Below are 27,204 nucleotides of genomic sequence, written 5' to 3' on the forward strand. Positions count from 1 at the left end.
ATACATTTAATCCATTTACATATAAGATAATTATTGATCTGTATGATCCTGTTACCATTTTCTTAATTGTTTTGGATTTATTTTCTTTAGGTCTTTTCCTTCTCTTGTGTTTCCTGCCTAGAGAAGTTCTTTTAGCATTTGTTGTAAAGCTGGTTTGGTGGTGCTGAATTGTCATAACTTTTGCTTGTCTGGAAAGCTTTTGATTTCTCCATCACATCTAAAGGAGACTCTTGCTGGGTAGAGTATTCTTGGTTGTAGGTTCTTCCCTTTCATTGCTTTAAATATGTTGTGCCATTCCCTTCTGGCTTGTAGTTTCTGTTGAGAAATCAGCTGATAGCCTGATGGGAGTTCCCTGTATGTTATTTGTCATTTCCCCCTTGTTGCTTTTAATATTTTGTCTTTAACTTTTGTCAGTTTGATTACTTTGTGCCTTAATGTATTCCTCCTTGGGTTTATCCTGCCTGGACTCTCTGTGCTTCCTGGACTTGGTTGACTATTTCCTTTCACATGTTAGGGAAGTTTTCAGCTATTATCTCTTCAAATATTTTCTCAGGTCCTTTCTTTCTTTCTTCTCTTTCTGGGATCCCTATAATGTGAATGTTAGTGTGTTTAATGTTGTCCCCTAGGGCTTCCCTGGTCACTCAGCTGGTAAAGAATCTTCCTGCAACGCAAGAGACCTGGGTTCAGTCCCTGGGTTGGGAAGATCCCCTGGAGAAGGCAAAGGCTACCCACTCCAGTATTTTGGCCTAGAGAATTCCATAGACTGTATAGTCCATGGAGTCACAAACAGTTGGACATGGCTAAGCGACTTTCACTTTCAGAGATCTCTTAGGCTGTCTTCATTTCTTTTCATTCTTTTTTCTATATTCTGTTCTGCGACAGTGATTTCCACCATTCTGTCCTCCAGGTCATTTATCTGTTCTTCTGCTTCAGTTATTCTGCTATTGATTCCTTGCAACCCACTCCAGTATTCTTGCCTGGAAAATCCCATGGACGGAGGAGCCTGGCAGGCTACAGTCTGTGGAGTTGCAAAGAGTCAGACACGACTGAGCGACTTCACTTCTCTTCAATATATTATTCATCTCTGTTTGTTTGCTCTTTAATTCTTTTAGGTCTTTGGTAAACATTTATTGCATCTTCTCCATTGTTTTCCCAAGCTCCTGGATCATCTTCACTGTCATTATTCTGAATTCTTTTTCTGGAAGGTTGCCTGCTCTACTTCATTTAATTGTTTTTCTGGGGTTTTATCTTGGCCTTTCATCTGGGAGATAACTTTCTGCTTTTTCATCATGGTTAACTTTTTATAATATGGTTTTTGTTTTAGCTGCTGTGGAACTGTGCTTCTTCCTTCTGCCCTCTGATGGATGAGGCTAAGAGGCTTGTGTTAGCTTCCTCATGGGAGGGACTGGCAATGGGAAAAACTGGGTTTTGCTCTGGTGGACAAGACCTTGCTCAGTAAAGCTTTAATCAAACTATCTGCTGATGAGTGGGGTTGCACTCCCTCCCTGGTAGTTGTTTGGCCTGAGGCAACCCAGCCCTGGGGTCTAGAGAGTTTATGCCAGGAGGGACCTTCCCAGCCTGCTGCTGCCAGTGTCCCTGTGGTGAGCTCCTGCTGACCCAGGCCTCCACAGGAGACCCTTGAACACGAGCGGGTAGTTTTGGTTCAGTCTCCTGTGGGATTACTGCTCCTTTCCTCTGGGTCTTGGTACATGCAGGATTTTGTTTGTGCCTTTCAAGACTGGAGTCTCTCTTTCTCCCAGTCCAATAGAAGTCCTATAATCAAATCCCACTGGCCTTCAAGGCCAGATTTCCTGGGGATTCCCTGTGCCTTTGTCAGATCCCCAGGCTGTGAAGCCTTGACATAGGGTTCAGAACCTTCACAACAGTGGGAAAACTTCTTCGATATTGTTGTTCTCCAGTTTGTGGGTCACCTACCCAGTGGGTGTGGGATTTGATTTTATTCATTGTGCCACTCCTACTGTCTTGCTGTGGCTTCTTTGTCTTTGGACATGGGGTATCTTTTTTTGGTGAGTTCCAGTGTCCTCCTGTGGATGGTTGTTCAACAGTTAGTTGCAATTTTGGTGCTTTCACAGGAGATGAGCACACATACTTCTACTTCACCATTTTGAACCGAGACCCTATTTCTAGTTTTAATGTATTTCTTTCAGAGAATGTTGTTTAATAATATTTCTACTTCTTTGATCTTATTGAGACTTTTTGATGGCATGCTGTTTGGTTACTTGCTGTGTTTCATGAATACCTGAAATAGTTTTTTTCCCCAGGTACACAGAGTTTGATATTATCAGTGAACATAACCTTGCTATGTTATATAGGTCTTCTGTATCCTAGTAACAATGTACTTTTACTTCTCCCTATATTTCCTTTAGTTTTCCTTTCTGAGTGTTGATGCTTTCCTATTTGATGAGTAGATATTTCTAAACTGAAAGCACATCCTTTAAAAAATACTTTTTACTTTGAAATAATCACAGATTCATAGAATATTGGAAAAAACAGATGTACAAGCAGGTCCTGTCTCTCCTTCACCTAGCCTTCCCCAGTGGTTATATCTTGCATGACTATAGTTAAATAACACAGCGGCATATCGTTATTGGTTGAGTTCATAAAGCCTATTCAGATTTCACTAGTTTTGCATACACTCATTTGTGTGTATGTATTTTACATTTGTTTAGTTTTATCATATGTGTAGCTTCATATAACTACCCCACAATTTAGATCCAAAATTGTGCAGAATTCCTTTTTGCTTCCCCTTTGTAGTCATACCAGCTCTCTTCCACCTGCCCCATTCCTAACCCCTGCCACCCCTAATCTGTTTTCCATCTCTATAATTTTACTTCAAGAATATTATAAAATGGGTTCACATACTATATAACCTTTTGGAATTGGCTTTTTAAACTCAGCATATTCTTGAGATCCATCCAAAATGTTATATTCTTGTGATCCATTCAAAGTGTTAAGTATAACAATAATTCCTTTTTATTGCTGAGTAGTATTTCATGGCACTAATGTAGCACAGTTTTTTAGTCATATACTTATTGAAGGACATTTGGATGTTTTCCAGTTTTTGGCTCTCACAAATGAGGCTTCCATGAATATATATGTACAGGTTTTTGTCTGAATGTAACTTTTCATTTCTCTGGTGTATATACCTGAGTGTAATGTCAGAGGCACATGTAAATAAATACATGTTTACTTTTATAAGAAATTGCTGAACTTTTTTTTCAGAGTGTGTGTGTGTGTGTGTGTGTGTGTGTGTGTGTGTGTGTATTCAGCCACTCAGTTGTGTCCGACTCTTTGTGACCCCATGGACTGTAGCCCACCAGGTTCCTCTGTCCATGAATTCTTCAGGCAAGGATACTGAAGGGAGTTGCCATTCCCTTCTCCAGGGGATCTTCCCAACCCAGGGACTGAATCTGGGTCTCCTGCATTGCAGGCAGATTCTTTTCCATCTGAGCTAACAGGTTTTTTTTTTTTTTCAGAGTAGAGGTACCTTTTTACACTTCCACTATTATGTTTAAGTGATCTAGTTTCTCTGGATCCTTGCCAGCATTTGGTATTATCACTGTTTTCTAATTTGATCATTCTGATAGGTGTGTATTGATAGATCACTGTGGTTTTAACTTACATTTGCCTGATGGCTGTGATGTTGAGCATCTTTTTATGTGTTTATTTTTGATTTGTATCATCCTCTCAGTGAAATGGCTATTCATGTCTGCTGTCTGATTTTCTAATTGAATTATTAGTCTTTTTGCTGTTGAGTTTTGAAAGTTCTTTATGTATTTTAGATAGAAGTCTTTTGTTGGATATATGGTTTGTAAATATTTTTTCCCAGTCTGTAGTTTGTCTTTTCATCCTTATAAAGGGTTTTTCACAGAGCCAAATTTATTATTTACAATTTTCCTTTTATGGATTGTGCTTTTGTTATTAAGAACCCCTCTGTAACAGACTCACAGACTTAGGGAACGAGCTTATGTTTGACAGGGGGAAGGACAGGGGAAGGGATACCTAGGAATTTTGGGATGGACATGTACACGTTGCTATATTTAAAATGGATAACCAACAAGGACCTACTGTATAGCACATGGAACTCTGCTCAATGTTACGTGGCAGCCTGGATGGAACGGTGGATTTGGGGGAGAATGGATATATGTATGTGTATGGTGGAGTCCCTTCACAGTTCACCTGAATGTATCACAACACTCTTAATGGGTATACCTCAATGCAAAATAAAAAGTTTAAAAAAAAACTCCCCTGTAGCTGTAGGTCTTGAAGATTTTCTTCTTTATTTGTTGTGCTTTTCTCCTTCTAACATTTTTTATTTAAGTTCATAATCCATTTTGAGCCTGTTTTTAAATATAAGATGTGAGGTTCTATTGAGATCCTTTCTGTCGCTTTCTTTCTTTGCCTGTGGATGCCAGTTGCTTCAGCAGTATTTGTTGGAAAGAAACTTCATCCTTTTTAAATGCTGTAAAATGACCTTTTTCTAGTTTAAAGCTTTGTTTGGTTGGGGTAGTCTTGAATTTAATTTAGTGTCATTTTATGATCAAACCTTATTTTGTGTGTATTTTCCTACTGTATTTTTTGTCCATTGTTTTATTTTCAACCTTCAAAAAACTTGGTTTTAGGTGTCATTTTACATTATAGGATTGATTTTTATTTGATGATCTAGTCTGAAAGTCTTTTTCTTTTGCTCTGGCGAGCTTAACTCATTTACATTCATTTAAATGAAAGATGTTGGTCTAAGTTTTGAAACATAATTTTCTATTTTGATTTTGGTTTTTATAACTTACAAACAAAATCTCTAGGTATGTGGTATGTTTACTTTCATCCAGTTATTTGTAAGAGGTTTATGTGAAAGTATAGAGGCAAGTCTTCCTGCATTTTAGACTATCTATGATTTTCCTTATGATCCAGGGTTTAGTATGTTAGTTTGTTCAGCTTTTATTTGCCTCTGGCTAATAAGGTTAGGCTGCTGCTGCTGCTGCTGCTGCTAAGTCGCTTCAGTCGTGTCCGACTCTGTGCGACCCCATAGATGGCAGCCCACCTAGCTCCCCCATCCCTGGGATTCTCCAGGCAAGAACACTGGAGTGGATTGCCATTTCCTTCTCCAGTGCATGAAAGGGAAAAGTGAAAGTGAAGTCGCTCAGTCGTGTCCGACTCTTAGCGACCCCATGGACTGCAGCCTAGCAGGCTCCTCCATCCATGGGATTTTCCAGGCAAGAGTACTGGAGTGGGGTGCCATTGCCTTCTCCGAAGGTTAGGCCACTGTGTATAAAATTTTTCATAATACAGAATATTATTTTTCACAATAATTTTTCATAATACAGAACTTCTCTGCCCTGCTGCCATAGAAACAGAATATTCTTTGTAAATAGGGCATTTATGAGTGATTTCTCTTTAAGCCCTGATTTTTCTGTTTCATTGTTGGAACCAAACTGGGGAATTTGTGCCTGTAGCATGTGTATCTTGTTCTTACTGTAATAAACATGATTTCTAACCTTTACACTTTGAGAAGTTTATCTTCCTGTCTTTTAGTGAGATAAGCAGTTTTCCTTCTCTGCTGTTATTCGTTTGAGCCCCTGCATGATCTCTATTGTTTTGGGGAACTCTTTCACGTATTTTGAGAGATGCGTTTTAGCTTATCTTAATTTTATCAGGTAGGCTGCAGTCCATGGGGTCGCTAAGAGTCGGACACGACTGAGCGACTTTGCTTTCACTTTTCACTTTCATACACTGGAGAAGGAAATGGCAACCCACTCCAGTATTCTTGCCTGGAGAATCCCAGGGACGGTGGAGCCTGGTGGGCTGCCGTCTGTGGGGTCGCGCAGAGTCGGACATGACTGAAGCGACTTAGCAGTAGCAGTAGCAGTAATTTTATCAGAAAATGAATTTGTGTTTTTGTTTTTGTTTCTCTGCTGTTTGGATGATTTCCAAGAAGAGAAGGGGGAAATGGAGACTATGCCACTATTCTCAAAGTAGGAGTCAGTAGAAGTATCCTTAATATCTTGACAAACATGTTATTGTATTGTCATAAATTATGTTTAATTATTGGGAGAGCAACATCTTTGTTGGGCTAACTAGAACACATATTCCTGAAGTACTTTAGTTCTTTTCCTAAATTTTATTTTAAAGAATTATCTATTTAAAAGAATTTCATTTAACTTCTTTAAAAATAGCTAACTCTATTATAGTCTGTCTTTTTAAGTCTTGAAGACTTGACACTTAGAAATGTGTATTGTTTGACAGCTCCTTTTCTCCACCAGTTGTTCTGATAAAAACCAAAAGAAGAATTTGTTTTCCACAAAGCGGTATTAGTAAGTTTTATTGTGAAGTGAGGGACTGTATTTTCATTCTTGTAACTTTTACACTTTGAAAATTACATATACTTTAACAAATACCTACCATTTAAGAAAATTAATAGATTTCCTACAGAGTTTTAGTCTTTATCTCTGCAGTTCCTTCTCCTGTGTCCTGTTTTCTTCCCCTATACTTTTTTTTTTTCACCCCCAGATCATCTCTTAGTTTGCCACTGTTTCAGTGGGTTTGCAGTGGGAAAATATTATGGGACTTTTCTACTTTTGTAGAATCTTTGAGGGTTGTGAGTTGTATGTTTAACCTTTTTTTTCATCTTCCTTCCCTTGATAAAGAAGGCCAGTGTCTTTTTTTTTTTTACTACTAGGCTAGTTGTCCAAGTACTGTGTAGGAATCTGGTGCTGGTTATTTTGGTGTTTTCATATCATAAAAATAAATTGTCATAATACAAAAAACATGTACAAGTTATCTGTTGCTATGTAACAAATTGCCCCAGAACTTTGTAGCTTAATAAATGTTTATTCTCTCAGTTCTTGAGGGGCAGAATGTGGGAGCAGCTTATTAGCTGGATGGTTCTGGCCCAGGGTCTTTTTTCATATATAAATTGCAGTTAAGCTATTGGCTGGAGCTGCGATCATCTCAAGGCTTAACTAAGGCTGGAGAATTTACTTCTAAGCTCACACGTGTAGTTGTTGGCAGGCCTCAGCTCCTTACTGGCTGTTTGCCAGAGACCTCTGTTCTCATGAAATGGGCTTTTCTATAGAGTTCCCTGAAGGTCTTCATGTCATAGCAGCTGGCTTCTCTCAGAGTGAGTAATCCAAGAGAGAGAAAGATAGCAAGCTGAAGAGGACGCCTGAGATGGAAACTGTGTGTTTTTATAACCTAATCTTGAAGTGACATACTATCACTTCTGTCATATGCTATTGGTCACACAGACTGGTGAGAGAGGGCTACACAAAGTTCAGAGTTGTGAATTCCAGGAGACAGAGTTCACTGGTGATGACCTTGTAGGCTGATTCCTAAGAATAGCAATGATATATTTCAGAGTGAAGAACTAGTTTTCATACTTATTATTTGAATTTGCATTTAGATACAATGTATTTCTTTTATAAAATGATGGATAATGTTTGTATCCTCATTCTGATATGTTCTATGGAGAAAGGAGTTTTGGTTTATTTACACTGAATTTAAGAGATGTGTCTGAATTTAAGAGACAAGTCTGTGATTAGGATCATTCGTCGATTTTCTTTTAATTTTCTTAATACCATTTGATGTCTTGCTAATGTAAAGCCTAAAGAATTACTCACAAAATTTATGAAAGGAGGTAGTTAGCTAAATTTACTTGTCAGTTATTTATTTGATTGTAATATTTTGTTTTTTTCTCAAGATAGCTCAACTTGTTTGGTAAAGTTCCCTCTAATATTCAATAACAGGGAAGCAGTATCAACTTACATTTGTATAATGCTCTGGATTTGTAAAATGTATCTTTCCTAATGTATAGAAATAGATAAAGTTTTAGAGTTCATGCTTACCTAGTAAGAAGGAATTTTAGAATTTGTTCTTAATCTTTTGGAGAATTCATAGATCCATTTGAGAATGATAAGGGCAACGGTCTCTGCAGAGAAATGCACTTAGGTGCACAAAGGCAATTTCACAATATGGAGGGACCGTCAGGAGGTCCATGAATTTTAGATTGAGAATTCCTCTTTTGAAAGCACAGGTAGATTTCTGGTGGCTTCTGAAAGGAGTGCTTTTTTATTTTCAAAATACAAAGGGAAACATTGTCTCTGACTGTAATTAGAAATGTGTATTTGTTTTCATTTAATGTGGCTTCTAATTCATGTATCCTAATTATGGTTTTTGTTTCTGATTTTTGCTTCTATAGCATCTGGAGCATAAGAACAGTGCTTATTTTCTTCTTTTCCAAGAGAACAGAAAGAAATAGTAAGTTTAATTTTGAAGTTTTTATAAATACATTTAAAAAACCCATCTTATATGGTGCGTTGGTTTATAATTGAAGGACAGGTTATGAAATGGTATACTGAAATGACAGTGTGGTAAATATTGAGAATTTGTTCACTTTAAAGCATAAGAAAGTTTATGAATGATCATACTGGTTCTATTTTTCAGTTGTGTTATTTCTGTCTTGTCCATTTAGAATTTTTTTTTACTCAATACACAAAATAAGTCATTTCTTTAGGCGAAGAGCAATCATACTGATTATCTTTATAGAAAATTTATGTTATTAGGGAATAAAATATAGTTAAACATCTTTTGATTTTCTATTAGTTGCATCTATTCCTTTCAGTCTCACAGTGGTGTGGAATGTATTATTACCAAAACACAAAGCATTGTGCTTTTTATGCATTGATGGTATAATTGTACTAAAAGAATCCACATATATATTGACTACCATGTTAAGTATTTATCATGATATTCCCAATACACAGAAAAGCAATGTTATAAAAATTAGGACGTTTAAAATGGGATATCTCATCATAGCAGAATTTCTTCATAAAAATAAAAGGTGAAAATGAAACTTCAAAGTAAGTTTCTGAGTGGCTTATTTCTGAAGCAAAGATAGCTATTTACCAGTTGTGAGTTAATTAAATTATGTAATTGCAGCAGATGAAAAAATGTATTTAGGGAAAATACTTGCTTGGCTAGTAGCCTTTTTAGCAAGAACAATTGGTTGAAGAGTTAAGAACATTGGAAGCAACATAGTTCATTTAAAAACAAGACAGGTGATTTCAAGTGATTGTCAGTTGGCTCTTTTTTTTTTTTTTTTTGGCCACACTACTTGTCTTGCGGGATCAGTTCCCTGATCAGAGATTGAACCTGGGCCGTTGCAGTGAATGTGCTGAGTCCTAACCACTGCACTGCTAGGTTATTCCTTGTCATTGGTTCTTGATGAGTTGACAGATGTTACTGATACAGCTTAATTGTAGTTTACTTGAGGAATCAGTACTGAACTTGAAGTGACTAAAGAATTAGCCTCTGTAAACAGTCTGTGTAGAACATGCTGGAAGAGAATATTTTTAAAGAAGTTGAAAAAGCACTAATTTAATACAACCTGAAGTGGACTCTGCTGAGATTCATTTACAACTGTTGGTGGTAAAAATATGTGTGAAGCAGAAAAAGGCTTAGTGGATTAATTTACAAAGCTATGAAACTGTAAGGTGTTTAAATTCTATGGTTTTTCACTGTGTTACTCAACAGCAGATATTGATACTTGCAGAGCATATTTGAACCTGTCATGGGTTATTGAACTCGTATAGTCAATGGGGAACTTCATTTGCTCTCACAGACTTAATCATCATCAGTTATGTGATATTTTATCAGAAATAGAAGTGAGGGGACTTCCCTGGTAGCCCAGTGGTTAAGAATCTGCCTTGTAATGCAAGGGGTGCAGGTTCAATCCCTAGTTGGGAAACTAAGATCCCATTTACCACGGAGCAATTAAGCCCATGCACTGCAACTACTAAGCCTGTGAGCCACAACTAGGGAGTTTGTGTGCTGCAAAAAAGGATCCTGCATGATGCAATGAAGAACCCGTGTGCCACAACTAAGACCTGACACAGTCAAATAAATAAATAAAAGAAATAGAAGCAGTTGGATGGATTAGTAATAGTAGTAAAGTTTTATTATGATATTTTGAGCTCAGCCAGGATCGAAATGTTTCTGAGCCAAACTGCCTTCAATCACTGTGAATGAACTGGCTTTGGAAATTAGGTCTTGCAGACTTGATAATGGTTCTTAATGAACTCAGCTTAAGATTACAAGGTGAAACAATCCTCATATGTGAAACCTATAGTGCTATAAAGTGATTTAGAAAGCAAATAACAACTTAATGACAAAAAGTAATTTTTTAAAAAGTTCTATGAAAAGTTAAGAAGCAAGATCTCCATTCCCACATACATTTGTAGCAGATACATTATATGAGCTCAAACTGCAGTTCCAGCAGTGTTTTTCACACCTCATACAAGTACAAAGGAAATTTCCATATTTCAAAATCCACTTAACTAAAAATGATTAGTTTGCAGTGACATAATAAAGACAAATATCAAGAGAAGGATCTAAAGAATTTTATAAATGCCTTTCACACAGTGAATATACTCAATTAAAATCATGTGGTTATTGATTGATTTAAATATTTAGCAGCACCTATCTGTGTGAAAAAGTTTTCAAAAATAAAATGTGTGAAATCTCATTATAGATAAATGAACAGATTGACTTTTGCAATCAGTTTTGGTGGTAGGGGATACTAGTTTTGAATCTCAATTAAGTGAAATGTTATCCCCCACCTATCTCCTAAAATTTCATTCTTTTCATTGGTAGACCTATGTTACGAACAATTGACCACAATTATTATTATATTTGCATTTTGTCATTAAAAGTTTTGTGGAAATTCATTTAGTCTTTTGCTTTAAAAGTACGAACTTAATTTTGTCTTTTGGCCCATAAAGCCATTTGCTGTCTGGCCCTTTATAGAAAAAGTTTGCTAATCTCTGCATTAGAGGGTAAATATTTGGCTTGGTCTTATCTAAGTAAAGATGACTATTCTCTTTAAAGATGTCAGCAGTTTTTTTCTCTTTCAGTAATAAGTCAGCTATAACATTAAAGACTATTTAATACATTTTGGAAAAAATGTAGTAAAATCATCTTTTCAGAAGTTTATATTTCTTTGAATTTTTATGTAAATAATATTATTTGAATTGATATTTAGATGTTTGCTACTCCAAAACTTCAATGAAGAGATAATTTTGTAAGTAAATTTAATGAAAAATTAAGAACAATTATTTAAATTCTATTTGGTGAAATTTTTTAAAATCTTATTTATTTTTTAATTGAAGGATAATTACTTTACAGAATTTTGTTGTTTTCTGTCAAACCTCAACCTGAATCAGCCATAGCTATACATATATCCCCTCCCTTTTGAACCTCCCTCCCACGTCCCTCCCCATCCCACCCCTCTAGGTTGATACAGAACCCCTGTTTGAGTTTCCTGAGCCATACAGCAAATTCCTGTTGGCTATCTATTTTACATATGGTGGTAAAATGTTTAAATCAAGTTTTAAGTCTCCTCTTTCTTGCTGGGATAGTATTCCTATTTATGCTAGTTCAATATTTCTAGAGAAAAACTAGAAACCTAAAATACATTTGTAAAGCAGATACTGATGTTTGTAAATTACGTAAATTATAGCCTTTGAAATGATTCTTTATGTTCTACCAATGCAACCTAACTAAGCAGGCAAATCTTGGAAAAGTTTAATTTTGAAAAGTAATTAGTATCATCTTCCTTTCCAAGTCCCTCCTCAGGTGTAATACTATAAGTTTTTCAAAGGTTTTCTTTTTAGTGCTCATTTTCTTGAAGATCAAATAGCTTACTAAAATGTTCTTTCCTTATAAATAAAGAGAACATTTTTATTACCAATGTATAAAAAGAGAATCAGTTTTAATTTCATAAATTAACATGGGTGGGATGTTGAAAGGAAGGAGAAGGAGAAATTATAAAAAGTAATGTTTCTGAAAATATTTAAAAATATAAATTTTTTTACATTTGGGAAAAGTGTTTTATTCTATGTAAAGTCCATTTTTCCTCAGCTGAGCTTGTATATAATATAGGCAAACATAAAATATACGTGAGTAAAGATGAGATAACTTCTGTCTGTACACATCAGGGAGAAATCCTAAAATGAGAACGTTTTCTTGCAGTTACTTAATGTATATCATTTGACATGATTTTTTTTCTTGTATCTTAAGCATCTTAGTATCTAATTTAGTTTTGGTTTAAATCTTGTTTTCTAGATGAAGCATTGGATGATTTAAAATCCCAGAAGAAAAAAATAGTAAGTTAACTTTTATTTAAGTTAATTTGTATAAAGCTAATAAATTAAGGACTGAATAATTAATATTTATATGCTGTAAGTAATGACTCTCCAAGGAACACATATGCTTTTAAATAGCAATTTAATGGTGAAGCTAAATGATGAATATTTTTGCTAGTAAATAATGATTGACAGGAGAAGTAGTTAGATGGACTTATGAGATTCTGAGAGTCCATGTCAGTTGGAAGCTGAGAAGTTAGTAAATGAATCATTTTGGAGCACTGAGACAGAGGGTAAAAAGGTGAGTATCGAGATTTATTATTAGGGCCAAAAGAGGACCGAACATCATATGTCACTTCTCAGATTTTTTTGACATAATAAAGCTAAGAGAGAGGGGAATCAAGAGGATTGACTATAAAGGAAATTTAACAATGAAAAAAGAAAACCCTAAAGAAAAGGTGGGGGTGGGGAAGAGAATATTTCTTATTTGATTTCTTCCATTGTCTATCAGCAGTTCTAATTACATGGGCATCTACTGTGGGGCCTTCAGATGGATGGGAAAGATGAGGACCAAGAGAGAGGAAGGGCTTCAGATATTTAGAGGTTGATATTTAGTAGGTTTACTAAGTGAATTGAACTTGGTGTTTGACTTGAATTTACATATACTTTTTTCACATAATTATTTTTGAAATATAAAAATGATAGTTGACAGGAGTATCATGTTATATGGAAGCTTATTTAATGATATTTAATCATATGCAAAATCAATTTAATGTAGTTTAGTCTAACATCCCAGCTGAGCTATTTAAAATCCTAAAAGCCGATGCTATTAAAGTGCTGCATTCAATACGCCAGCAAATTTGGAAAACTCAGCAGTGGCCACAGGACTGGAAAGGGTCAGTTTTCATTCCAATCCCAAGAAGGACAGTGCCAAAGCATGTTCAAACTACCATACTGTTGCACTTATTTCACATGCTAGCAAGATAATGCTCAAAATCCCTCAGGCTAGACTTAGCAGTACGTGAACTGAGAACTTGGCAGTTGTACAAGCTGGATTTGGAAAAGGCAGAAGGACCAGTGATCAAATTGGCAGCATCTGTTGGATCACAGAGAAAGCAAAGGAATTCTAGAAAAACATCTATTTCTGCTTCATTGACTCTGCTAAAGCCTTTGACTGTGTGGATCACAACAAACTGTGGAAAATTCTTAAAGAGTTAGGAGTACCAGACCACCTTACCTGCCTCCTGAGAAACCTGTATGCAGGTCAAGAAGCAACAGTTAGGACTGACTGGTTCAGAATTGGGAAAGGAGTATGACAAGGCTGTATATTGTCACCCTCCCTATTTAACTTATATGCAGGGTACATCATGTGAAATGCTGGGCTGGATAAATCAGAAGCTGGAATTAAGATTGCCAGGAGAAATATCAGCAGCATCAGATATGCAGATGATACCACTCTAATGGCAGAAGTTGAAGAACTAAAGACTGTCTTGATGAGGATGAAAGAGGAGAGTAACAAAGGTGGCTTGAAACTCAGTGTTAAAAAAGTTAAGATCATGACATCTAGTCCCATCACTTCATGGCAAATAGAAGGGGAGTGGAAGCAGTAACAAATTTTATTTTCTTGAGCTCCAATATCACTGCAGATGGTGACTTCAGCCATGAAATTATAAGAAAATGCTTGCTCCTTTGAAGAAAAACTGTGACAATCCTAGATAGCTTGTTTTAAGGAGCAGAGACATCACTTTACTGACAAAGGTCAGTGTAGTCAAAGCTATGGTTTTTCTAGTAGTCATGTCTGATGTGAGAGTTGGACCAAAAAGAAGGCTGAGCACTAAAGAATTGATACTTTCAAACTGTTGCTGAAGAAGACTCTTGAGAGTCCCTTAGACTGCAAGGAGACAAACCAGTCAATCCTAAAGGAAATCAACCCTAAATATTCATTGAAAGGACTGAGGCTGAAGCCGAAGCTCCAATACTTTGGCTGCCTGATACGAAGAACCACCTCATTGGAAAAGACCCTGATTGAGGGAAAGATTGAAGGCAAAAGGAGAAGAGAGAGGGTGTCAGAGGAGAAGATGGTTGGATGACATCACCGACTCAATGGACATGAATTTGAGCAAACTCAGGGAGATAGTGGATGACAGAGGAGCCTGGTGTGCTGTAGTCCATGGAGTGGCAAAGAGTCAGACACTACTTAGTGACTGAACGACAGCAACAATGTAATAAGTAACAATTATGGATGAAACTAATAAAAGTTATGAAGGTTAAGATTAATGTTAAAAATTGTTCTGTGATTTGATAAGAAAAGACACTAGTCAAGGGATTTAAGTATCTGAAAAATAAAGAAGCTTTAATTTTGAAAGGATTCCTCAATCTTTTTTGTTTGAATGTCCCTCAGTGTTTGTGAGGTATTTATCAAAACTGCATTGATATTTTTAAATTGAGTTTTAAAAATATTCCCATTGTATCTTATTATATTTTTGGCATTCTGCGTGTTATGGAACAGCCAGAAGTTCAAAATGAGGAAATGCCAATGATTCTCAGTAATATAGAAGTTGTGATATGATTGGTTTGGTTTGCTGATGTGATGAAGAAGATCTGATTGTGTTGATGAAAGCTAAGTCCTACTTGTACCCAAATGCAGAAATACTGATTAACGTAGAAAAGGCAAAGAGGAAGACAAAAGAAAAAAGGAAAAAAGAAAAGTTCTAAGCAATAAGAAGCTGATTCAATGTCAGTGGAATTACATGACCAGAAAACAGAATCTTAGAGAACATATGTGATTGGGGAAAAATTCTCATAGAGGAACAGAGCAGACTTAGAAAACTCTATGAGAGAGCACACTAAGCTACTTACTTCTTAAATAGCCCTTGATGGAATCGCAAAATAGAATATATGCATCTAGGTCTGCCAGTTGGGAAATTCAGTTCAAAGTTCAATTGTTTGGTATGTATAAATGGTTTATGAGGCATCGGTATTACAGAATAGTTCAGAATGGCATTTCTCTTGCAGTATGATTAGAGAAAAATAAGTGGGCTGCACTCTAAGGGAACACACTTTGCATTGAATTGATTGTTGCAGGTTACAGTTGCTACTGGGAACTAGTCCCTTGTCTTTAATGCTCAAGCCCTCAACAGAGCTGCTTTGTTTCAGAAGTTCTTTATACTTTGTTTAGAACAATGGGTGTTAAAGGGTGAATTTGTAAGGAGTACAGTGTTAGCTAATGATTGTGCTGGTAATGAGAGGAAAAAGAAGGGACATTGCTTTTCAGCGAAAACAAAATGTAACCAAAACTGATATTGTTCATTGATGTTTTACCCTACATTTATAGCTTTAAATATACTGACAAGACAAATAACTATTAGCTTAAAATTACCCAACTCCTAACTCTTTCATTAAAAAAATTAATATAAATTGTGTTTACTGCTTGACGTTTTATTGAAGGTGGTTTCCTCAGGGATGCATCTCTTTAATCTGGATAGATCTGTAATGTAATTTGTAATTTGTGAAAGTGTAATTTGTAACAGGAAACATGAATTATCAATTGATTAAAAAATTACTTAGAAAGGAAAATGAGTAAGAACCATCTTTTAAAACAATGTTTTAAATCTAAGGACTTAATATAAGTATTTACTTACTAAAATAAAGCTAGCAATTAATCTTCAGTTACCTAAAAAGTCTCCCAAGTCTAGATGTGAACATTTTGCCAGTCACATATTTTGTGGTCTTTTTCTTTTTTTAAACTTTTAGTTTAAAAAAATATCCCTGTTCAACAGATAATCCGTCTATATCCATGAGCATTCCATTAAACAGTTCAAAGTCAAAATCCATCAAAACACGAGTCAAAATGACCTCTTTAAGTGGCTTCATGAAAATTCTGTGCTTTTTTCTGAGTAGTACAGGTATTTCTGTGTGGTAAGTCCTTCCTGGCATTTTTCAGGCAATTTATATTTTTCCAAGTCCTGAGGAGAATTGTTTGAGAAATTGGGAACATGGGAAGAAGTATTATAATTCTCTGAGAATTAAAACTTAACAATCACTACAAATGTTACTGGTTCAAAAGAATCCACTAATGTCAGTTGAAAGCAGGAGCAAAAACTGCTGACATGCTGAGCTGTAGGTTAATGTGGACATTTCAAGTAATAGGACAGAAGCACAGAGAAGAGAAGTGCCACAATCTACTTAGTCTTGTTTTTGTGGCCATGTTATCAGTATGTTATGGGCCTTGTCTCTTATAATAGTGCGTTATTCTTACAAATAAATGTTAGTAAGTTTATTTATTATTTATTATTTTTTAAGGACTTCTTTTGCTTCCAAAGTTTATTTCATGGAATGTCACTCACAGTATGCTGTAGTATACTCTGTCCAGAATCCTGTACAAAGTGACATTCCATAAAATAAACTTTGGAAGCAAAAGAAATCCTTAAATTGACAATTTTAGCATATGATTTTGTGTGGGGCTATTAACCTCACTAGAAGTTTCAAATGTTACATTTTTATATTACCCAATAATATTTGCTGGCATTTTCCAGTGTTTGAATATTCACTATAGGCTACAGATCTTTGTAAATACTTTAACAGAAGAAATGCAGAGAGAGAAATTAGTGTTATTGTGGAATATGCCTATGTGAAATCAAAAAATAATTTAAAATCTGAATTATTAAAAAAAATATTGATTTCAACAGCAAAACTAAAATCAGGGTAAGCAGACAATATTTTCTGGTTCAAAATTCGGAAAGAAGTATGTCAAGGCTGTATACTGTCACCCTGCTTATTCAGCTTGTATGCAGAGTACATCATGTGAAATTCCAGGCTGGATGAAGCTCAACCTGGAATCACGATTGCCGGAAGAAATATCAATAACCTCAGATAGGCAGATGACACCCACCCTAATGGCAGAAAGCGAAGAAGAACTGAAGAGCCTCTTGATGAAGGTGAAAGAGGAGAGTGAAAAAACTGCCTTAAAACTCAACATTCAGAAAATGAAGATCATGGCAACTGGTCTCATCACTTCATGGCAAATAGAGAAACAATGGAAACAGGGACAGACTTTCTTGGGCTCCAAAATCACTGCGGATGGTGACTGCAGCCATGAAATTAAAAGATGCTTGCTCCTTGAAATATAAGCTATGACAAACCTAGAAATGTATTAAAAAGCAGAGACATCAGTTTGCTGACAAAGGTGCACATAGTCAAAGCTATGATTTTTCTAGTAGTCATGTATGGATGTGAGAGTTGTACCATAAAGAAGGATGAGCGCAGAAGAATTGACACTTTTGAACTGTGGTGCTGGAGAAGACTCTTAAGAGTTCCTTGGACATAAAGGAGATCAAATCAGTCAATCCTAAAGGAAATCAACCCGGAGTATTCATTGGCAGGACTGATGCTGAAGCTGAAACTCCAATACTTTGGCCATCTGATGAGAAGAGCCGACTCACTGGAAAGGACCCTGATGCTGGGAAAGATTGAAGGCAGGAGGAGAGGGGGACGATAGAGGATGAGATAGTTGGATGGTGTCACTGATTCAATGGCCATTAGTTTGAGCAAACTCTGGGAGATGATGACGGACGGAATCCTGGCATGCTGCAGTCCGTGGAGTTGCAAAGAGTCGGACATGCCTGAGTGACTGAACAACAACAGCAAGACATTATTTTATCATTTTAAAAATACGTGTTTAAATGGTGAAACATATACCCTAATGCTGTGAATTGAAGATTCTTTTGGGCACACTGTTAATAATTTGACCAAAGTCAATGCAAAACAAAAGACATTTTTAAAGAAAATGTTATGTATTTATTTTCTACTGCACTGAGTCTTCCTTGCTATGTGTGGGCTTTCTCTAGTTGCAGTGAGCAGGGACTGCTCCTCATTGTGGTGTGTGGGCTTCTCATTGCAGTAGCTTCTCTTGTTGTATAGCATGGGCTCTTGGGCATGAAGTCTTCAGTAGCTGCAGTTTGTGGGCTTCACTGGTTGTGGTGCTTCGGCTTAGTTGCTCTGTAGCATGTGGGATCGTCCCAGACCAGGGATCAAACTGGTGTCCCCTGCATTGGCAGGCGGATTCTTAACAAATGGAGCACCAGGGAAGTCCAAAAGACATTTTTCTCTTTTTAAAAATTTTATTTTTTAATATATTTTTCGCTGCATTGGATCTTTGTTGCTGTGCGGGCTTTTCTCTAGTTATGGCAAGCAGGGGCTACTCTCTAGTTGCAGTGTGCAGGCTTCTCATTGCAGTGGCTTCTCTTGTTACGGAGCATGGGCTGTAAGGCAAGTGGGGTCAGTAGTTGTGGCTCCTGGGCTCTAGAACACAGCCTCAGTAGTTGTAGTGCATGGGCTTAGTTGCTCCGAGGCATGTGAGAGCTTCCCGACTCAGGGATTGAATCTGTGTCTCCTGCATTGGCAGGCGGATTGTTTACCACTGAGCCACCAGGGAAACCCCAAAAGACGTTTTTCTACATGTGGAATATTCATTATGAAACAAGGATCAATAATATTGGATAGGGAAGTTAATGCTTTGTGCATTTTAAAATTTTATTTCAAGAATTATAATTTAAATATTGTAGAATTATCTCTCAAAATTAAAAAAAAATTGACATTTATTTTGTGTTAGTTTTCCCTTCTTTCAGTGTTCTCTGATGAAATTCTGTATCAGGTAGAAATAATTTTTATATGTTCTCAAAATATATAAGCTTGCCAAAATAATGTTGATTCATAATAAATAAACAATCATGTGTTTTTCTCTTTTTTATATTATTTATTTAAATTTTTGGCTGTGCTGGATCTTTGTTGCTGCACAGGCTTTTTTCTAGTTGTAGCAAGTGGAGGCCACTCTCTACTTGCAGTACACAGGCTTCTCATTGCTGTGGCTTCTACTGTTGAGGAGCACAGGCTCGGGCTTTGGTATTTGTGGTAAGGTGGGCTCAGTAGTTGCAGCTCCCAGCTCTTAGCACAGGTTCAGTTCTTAACAGTGCATGGGCTTAGCTACCCCGTGGCATGTGGAAGCGTCCCGGACCAGGGATCAAACCTGAATCTCCTGCATTGGTAGATGGATTCTTTGCCACAGAGCACCAGGGATGGGGAAACAGTGACAGACTATTTTTGGGGGCTCCAAAATCACTGCAGATGGTGACTGCAGCCATGAAATTAAAAGACACTTGCTCCTTGGAAGTAAAGCTATGACCAACCTAGATAGCATATTAAAAAGCAGAAACATTACTTTGCCAACAAAAGTCCATCTAGTCAAAGCTATGGTTTTTCCAGTGGTCATGTATGGACGTGAGAGTTGGATGATAAAGAAAGCTGAGCGCCAAAGAATTGATGCATTTGAACTGTGTTGTTGGAGAAGACTCTTGAGAGTCCCTTGGACAGCAAGGAGATCCAACCAGTCCATGCTAAAGGAAATCAGTCCTGAATATTCATTGGAAGACTGATGCTGAAGCTGAAACTCCAATACTTTGGCCACCTGATGTGAAGAACTGACTCATTTGAAAAGACCCTGATGCCGGGAAAGATCGAAGGTGGAAGGAAAAGGGGACGACAGAGGATGAGATGGTTGGATGGCATCACCGACTCAGTGGGCATGAGTTTGAGTAAACTCTGGAAGTTGGTGATGGACAGAGAGGCCTGGCGTGCTGCAGTCCATGGGGTTGCAAAGAGTTGAACACAACTGAGCGACTGAACTGAACTGAACTGAACTGAACCAGGGACTCCCTCTCTATATTAAATAAAAAACTCTGAAACTTTCAATATAATCATATCACAGAAAAGCAATTCATTCTTTGTTACATCATTCATTATTATTTAAAGTATGTAAAATATTTTGAAGAAGACAGAGTAATTTATAACTTCAGGTATTCTGAGAATTCAATTTCTCATTCCTGAGTCCTGTAATAATATGTTGGGTATTTGAAAATGTGTTTGAAAACTTGTTTCAGATCCACTCTGAAAAATTAAGGTAATCTCTGAAGATCGTGTGTTTTGTGTTAGGTACTATTGTAGACTCTCCTATATTTAAATTGCACAACAGTGTTATGAGAAAGTAGTATTATTTTTTATGCTCTACGAAAGGAGAAACTGGGGCTAACAGATTTGCTTAAAGTCGTTCTATAGCTAATTAAGAATGGAGATGTCCTTTGAACCTAGATCTTTTCTGATGTTGTGGTTTCAAGTTTGTGTTCTGCCCACTGATCAGATGTCTCTCTATACAAAACAGATTATTCGCTTAAAATGTAGTAGGAATTAATGTGTTAATTAAGCTATTACATGAAAAAAGTTTTTTTGGAAGTAAATGCAAAAGAGAATGGATTTGTATTTTTTGCTTTTTAAAATGATTTTAAGATATTTTACATGTTCAGTTCAGTTCAGTCACTCAGTCATGTCCGACTCTTTGCGACCCCGTGAATTGCAGCACGCCAGGCCTCCCTGTCCATCACCAACTCCCGGAGTCTACCCAAACTCATGGCCATCGAGTCGGTGATGCCATCCACCCATCTCATCCTCTGTCGTCCCTTTTTCCTTCTGCCCTCAATCCTTCCCAGCATCAGGGTCTTTTCCAATGAGTCAACTCTTCCCATGAAGTGGCCAAAGTATTGGAGTTTCAGCTTCAACATCAGTCCTTCCAATGAACACCCAGGACTGATCTCCTTTAGGATGGACTGGTTGGATCTCCTTGCAGTCCAAGGGACTCTCAAGAGTCTTGTCCAATACCACAGTTGAAAAACATTGCTTCTTCAGTGCTCAACTTTCTTCACAGTCCAACTCTCACATCCATTCATGACCACTGGAAAAACCATAGCCTTGACTAGACGGACCTTTGTTGGCAAAGTAATGTCTCTGCTTTTTAATATGCTATCTAGGTTGTTCATAACTTTCCTTCTAAGGAGTAAGCATCTTTTAATTTCATGGCTGCAATCACCATCAGCAGTGATTTTGGAGCCCAAAAAAATAAAGTCTGACACTGTTTCCACTGTTTCCCCATCCATTTCCCATGAAGTGATGGGACCAGATGCCATGAACTTAGTTTTCTAAATGTTGAGCTTTAAACCAACTTTTTCACTCTCCTCTTTCACTTTCATCAAGAGGCTTTTTAGTTCCTCTTTCTGCCATAAGGGTGGTGTCATCTGTATATCTCAGGTTATTGATATTTCTCCCGGCAATGTTGATTCCAGCTTGTGCTTCTTCCAGCTCAGCATTTCTCATGATGTACTCTGCATGAAAGTTAAATAAGCAGGGTGACAATATACAGCCTTAACGTGCTCCTTTTCCTATTTGGAACCAGTTTGTTGTTCCATGTCCAGTTTTAACTGTTGCTTCCTGACCTGCATACAGGTTTTTCAAGAGGCAGGTCAGGTGATCTGGAATTTCCATCTCTTTCAGAATTTTCCAGTTTATTGTGATCCACACAGTCAAGGGCTTTGGCATAGTCAATAAAGCAGAAATAGATGTTTTTCTGGAACTCGCTTGCTTTTTTGGTGATCCATTGGATGTTGGCAATTTGATCTCTGTTTCCTCTGCCTTTTCTAAAACCAGCTTGAACATCTGGAAGTTCACAGTTCACATATTGCGGAAGCCTGGCTTAGAGAATTTTCAGCATTACTTTACTAGCATGTGAGATGAGTGCAATTGTGCGGTAGTTTAAGCATTCTTTGGCATTGCCTTTCCTTGGTATTAGAATGAAAACTGACCTTTTCCAGTCCTGTGGCCACTGCTGAGTTTTCCAAATTTGCTGACATATTGAGTGCAGCACTTTAACAGCATCATCTTTCAGGATTTCAAATAGCTCAACTGGAATTCCATCACCTCCACTAGCTTTGTTTGTAGTGATGGTTTTTAAGGCCCACTTGACCTCACATTCCAGGAGATGAGATGGTTGGATGGCATCACTGACTCGATGGACATGAGTTCGGGTAAACTCCGGGAGTTGATGATGGACAGGGAGGCCTGGCATGCTGCGATTAATGGGGTCGCAAAGAGTCGGACACGACTGAGCAACTGAGCTGAACTGAAGCACTTTAACTTCTTAAATATTATATTGAGTTTTTAATCAGAAATGTATTAACTACTATTATGGACGCTGTTGCTGCTGCTAAGTCGCTTCAGTCGTGTCCGACTCTGTGTGACCCCATAGACGGCAGCCCATCAGGCTCCGCCGTCCCTGGGATTCTCCAGGCAAGAACACTGGAGTGGATTGCCATTTCCTTCTCCAGTGCATGAAAGGGAAAAGTGAAAGTGAAGTCGCTCAGTCGTGTCCGACTCTTAGCGACCCCATGGACTGCAGCCTACCAGGCTCCTCCATCCATGGGATTTTCCAGACAAGAGTACTGGAGTGGGGTGCCATCCTTATGGCAGCATATTTTAATTATAGTTTAACTTGGTAAATGTGCTCTGCTTTGCATTTTAAAATAAATATCCTTTGTAATAAACATGACATTTAATGAATCTAAGTGGCTGTCAGTGGTCACTGAGAAGGAAAAGTTCCTCTTCCAAGTTTTGCAAAAGCATTTTCATTCTATATATTAGCTATCTGTCATAATTATGACTGTCTTGCATTAAACTTTTTCTGATATTGAGCTTTAACTGCTAAAATGATGCTTTACTAGTGATTACTTTTGAAATTAAACCCACATATTAAGCCATAAAGTGACTTGAGTGCATTGTAAATAAAATGCTGTAATAATGAAGTGCTTTCATTATAGTCACTAGTGTGAGCATAGAACTCAGTAAAATTTTTACTGAAATTCTTACTGTGTTCTGTTTTTTCCCTCTAAAGTTGTTTGAATCTAAGTAAAAAAGGGAGAGCTTCACCTTTTAAAGTCATTTGAGCAAATTCCATGAGACAGCATGGCTGTTCTCCCAGTTACTGAGTTTTCACTGCATTTTGCAGCAAGCTAATTGCTTCTGCTAATAAATAATCTAAAATCGATGCTGACAGCAGTTAATTGGCACAGAGATTTTATTTTGTAAAGCTCTTGGCTAACGACCTTCTTTAAATTAATAGCATTAAGTGCTATGAGGAAATAAATCTGAGGAATTGCCTGTCATTTGCTTGTCATGTCTAATAACTTCCAATAATGATGGCTGATAGATTTTTGCACATTCCATTATTGAAGTTGGTGCATGTAATTATTCTCCTCATTATACATAAACAATTAGCAATATTTGGTGTTTCCTTGTAGTAAAGCTGTTAAATACAAGTAGCATATTAGAGGTTAGAAGCCATTTTAAATTCTGAATTTTATTATTTGAATGTAGGAAGTCTTTCATGCTATCTGGATGTATTATGTGCTGTTTATTTTAAGCCTTGTACTTGAATACTTTTTGAATAGGACTTATAAAAATATGTAGTGTATGAGTGTTTTAAAATGTGACAATTTGTGGAAATTTTCGTTTGCAGCTTGAAGAAGTCATGGAAAAAGAAACTTATAAAACAGCTAAATTAATTCTTGAAAGGTTTGATCCAGATTCAAAGAAAGCAAAGGTAAGGCTGTGATATCACCATTTTATTATAAGTTGCACATTGTAGTAGGACACTGTAATAACATTACTGTGTTTGATAGGAGTTTGAGCCACCATCTGCTGGAGCAACTGTAACTCCAAGACCTGGACAAGGTAAATAAATTTTGTAGGAACTGCTGCTGCTGTTGGAAAGATCCCTATTTACCCAAGTGAGTTCAAAAGTGTGATAGAAGTGTGAAAAACTTAATGTAAAATGTTTTATATTAATTTTATTTGGTTATTTGGGATATGACTTAAAGTAGATGGCAGTAAGTTTATTTCATGTTCATTTTATAGAAATATGTTGATAAGTAAAGATGTTATCTGTTGAGATTAAATATATAATTGGTTACAGTCTTTTGAAATTTACGTGATTTCACCAATATTTTGTAATTCCCCCCCCCCTTTAAATAAGAGCTTCCTGGAATATCTGCTATTATGAAAATTCCTACATCTTTATGATTTATTTTTGAGGAAATTAAATGAAGATTTTTGTCAAATTTGAGTTTCTTCTAAAATAACACTTTTAGTTAGGAAGAGGAAAATAATTTAGAAAAGAGAAGAAAATTGAATTACTGCTATATAATAGTATTAACTCTTGCTTTTTGAGGTTATTGTCAGATTACTAGTGAAACCGTTACTATTATATCATTAAATATTATGTAATTTAAAAAATGTTATTAATTTAAGTGATTATATAAAGAATTCCCATGACTAGTGTGTGAAAAGATATTTTTGAGTTTGCATTGGCTTCCCTTTTTTTTCCTCATCTCTAGAATATAATAATACATAGGAGAGATATCGCAGGTTTGGTTCCAGACCACTCCCAAAAGTAAATATCGTAATAAAGTGAGTCACATGAATTTTTTGGTTTCCTGGTATATATTGAAGTTATGTTTACACCATACTGTAGTCTGTTAAGTGTGCAATAGCATTATGTCAAGAAAAAAATGTATATCCCTTAATTAAAAAATATTTTGTTGCTAAAAAATGCTAATCATCATCTGATAATGCAGGGTTGCCATAAACCTTCAATTTGTGTAGTTTATTTTGTAGGAAAAAAAAAAAGAGCTCAGTATACATAAAGCACAATAAAGTGAAGCACCGTAAAATGAGGTAGCCTGTAGTTTGTAAGGCTTTTGTTGTAATACAGAATATACTGTGTTTAATTTTTGCTCTTATAAATCATCAGAATTGGAGCCTGGTTTATAAAGTTAGGGTGATAGAACTTTGAGAAGTCAGTACTTTTATAAATTTCCACAGTGACCATGGGTATTAATAAGCCATAATAGTTTTACGTGTTCTAATTGGTGGAGGTATGTGGAAAGAATCTTATCTCTGCCATCTTTCATAAGTAGAATTCTGGTTAATAGAAATATTAGCCTGCTCTTTTGATGAATATAGAAGTTTATCAAAGGTTATGTTAAAGTTTAAAGATGATTAAAATAAATTAATTTTAGGGAATTCCCTGGTGGTCCAGTGGTTAGGACTCTGCATTTCCACTGCAGGGGGTACGGGTTCGGTCCCTGGCTGGGGAACTAAGATCCAGCAAGCTGCATGGCATGGCCGAAGAAAAGAAAATTATTTGCAGTGTAGCACCTACTTTCATAATCAGTTTAAATTTTTCTACAATTTATACTTCTTACTAGTAATTATAAAAAATTATAAAAAGATTATAAAAAATTATTAAAAAATTATAAAAAAACTGCAGGCCAGGTTTCTATACTTTTTACTTATATAACTGGTACTAACTTCACAAAAGTACTTTTTAAATAACCTTCGTGAATATATCTTTATTTTTTTTAATTTTTAAAATTTTTTTATTAATTTATTTATTTTAGTTGGGGGCTAATTACTTTACAATATTGTAGTGTTTTTTTGCCATACATTGATATGAATCAGCCATGGGTTTACATGTGTTCCCCATCCTGAACCCCCTCCCACCTCCCTCCCCATCCCATCCCTCTGGGTCGTCTCATTGCACCAGGCCTGAGCACTTGTCTCATGCATCGAACCTGGACTGGCGTTCTGTTTCACATATGATAATATACATATTTCAGTGCTATTCTCTCAGATCATCCCACCCTCACCTTCTCCCACAGAGTCCAAAAGACTGTTCTATGCATCTGTGTCTCTTTTTCTGTCTCGCATATAGGGTTATCATTACCATCTTTCTAAATTCCATATTTTTAAAATGTGATATTTTGCAGAAAGCTGATGCTGTTTCTTTAAAAAAATCTATTTTCTCTCATTATAAAAGAACAGATGTATGACATTCTTAAGCATTTATTAATACTTAGGCAGCATTAATTCATTTAAAAATCTGAACTTATCTTTCTTTAGAAACTTTTAAAACTCCAACTTGTTTTCTTCTGATGTCATATTGTAACTATAGAAAAACCATTTCTGGTCTCTCTGATTTGGATTCCTGAAGCACTACTTTTGGATATTCTCTTAGGGAAAATTAACATTTAGCTATAATACAAATGAATTGTTCACTTAAAAAAATGTATTAAATAACTCTTATGTGTAGACACCAGGGGGAATAAAGAGATGAATATAGTATGGCTTCTGACCTTAAGAAGCTTATAATCTATTTTTAAAAATATTTTTTCTGGGGTACACTATTCTAATATTCCTAACTTTTCCAAGTCTGTAGATATTAGTTACTATTTGGAATTTTTTCCCCTATTTAAAAAAATTCTAAACTATATCAACTTTATTCTCCTTTTTGAGAATTATAGTTTTCTTGTTAATTTGATCTTGTTACTATTATTTTGATAGGTGACTTAGTCATAAACATTTTATTTAAGTTCTGTGTTTCTGTGAGTTTAAAATTGTCTTTATTTCTTTGCTTTAAACCATTGTTAGTCCCTCCCTCCTTCCCTTCCTTTCTTCCTCCCTCCCTCCCTCCCTCCCCATTACTCTTTTCTCTCCCTCCTCCTATTTTTCGCTTTTGTTTCTTTCACCTATTTCTGAGCTTATATAATAGGAAAGGGGAAAAACTACTAAAGGGTGTTTGTATGTACATTATGTGGCCCTTGAACAGATCTGCTTTCCAAACTGAATCTAATTGGGGTGTCCTTATTTTACTAGCTTTCTTTACTGTTTACTGAACCAGAACTTAGATTCATGTATAATAGATAGCTTTCTCTCATTTTTTATTATTTAGGTGTAAATGATATATATTATGGGCTTACCAGGAGGTGCTAGTGGTAAAGAACATGCATGCCAGTGTAGGAGATGTAAGAGAGGTGGGTTAAATCCTTGGGTCAGGAGGATCCCCTGGAGGAGGGCGTGGCAACTCACTGCAATATTCTTGCCTGGAGAATCCCATGGATAGAGAAGCCTGGTGGGCTATATAGTCCATAGGGTTGAAAAGAGTTGAACATGACTGAAGTGACTTAACACTATGTATATTATACTAAGATTTATTATGAAATTTGTGAATAGTATTTTTTGATTTGTTTAGGTTTAACACTAAAAGGAATATAGTATTTACTGATATAATACTAACCTGACTGCCAGACTCCTACCCCCCTTTTTATCTCTT

General features: G+C 36.3%; 1 protein-coding gene across 29 annotated transcripts in view; it reads left to right on the top strand.

Annotated features, from left to right (window-relative positions):
- LNPK (lunapark, ER junction formation factor) overlaps positions 1 to 27,204 on the top strand; it is a 96,677-nt gene that overhangs the window by 20,225 nt on the left and 49,248 nt on the right. For 22 of the 29 annotated variants that reach the window (XR_014080805.1, XR_014080804.1, XR_014080802.1 and 19 more), the window contains 4 exons: positions 8,216 to 8,274; positions 12,139 to 12,179; positions 23,551 to 23,634; positions 23,714 to 23,765. Coding sequence is in view for 21 of the 29 variants with exons in the window: in XM_081585352.1 (XP_081441478.1) it covers positions 8,216 to 8,274; positions 12,139 to 12,179; positions 23,551 to 23,634; positions 23,714 to 23,765 (236 nt within the window). In the remaining 8 variants the exon portion in view is untranslated. Of the gene's footprint in view, positions 1 to 8,215; positions 8,275 to 11,056; positions 11,096 to 12,138; positions 12,180 to 23,550; positions 23,635 to 23,713; positions 23,766 to 27,204 lie in introns of all 29 variants that reach the window. The other 7 variants (XM_081585361.1, XM_081585360.1, XM_081585364.1 and 4 more) reach the window with 1 other exon arrangement.

The sequence above is a fragment of the Giraffa tippelskirchi genome, chromosome 3, assembly GCF_054371585.1.
Source record: "Giraffa tippelskirchi isolate mGirTip1 chromosome 3, T2T-mGirTip1v1.2.pri, whole genome shotgun sequence".
Taxonomy (NCBI): Eukaryota; Metazoa; Chordata; class Mammalia; order Artiodactyla; family Giraffidae; genus Giraffa; species Giraffa tippelskirchi.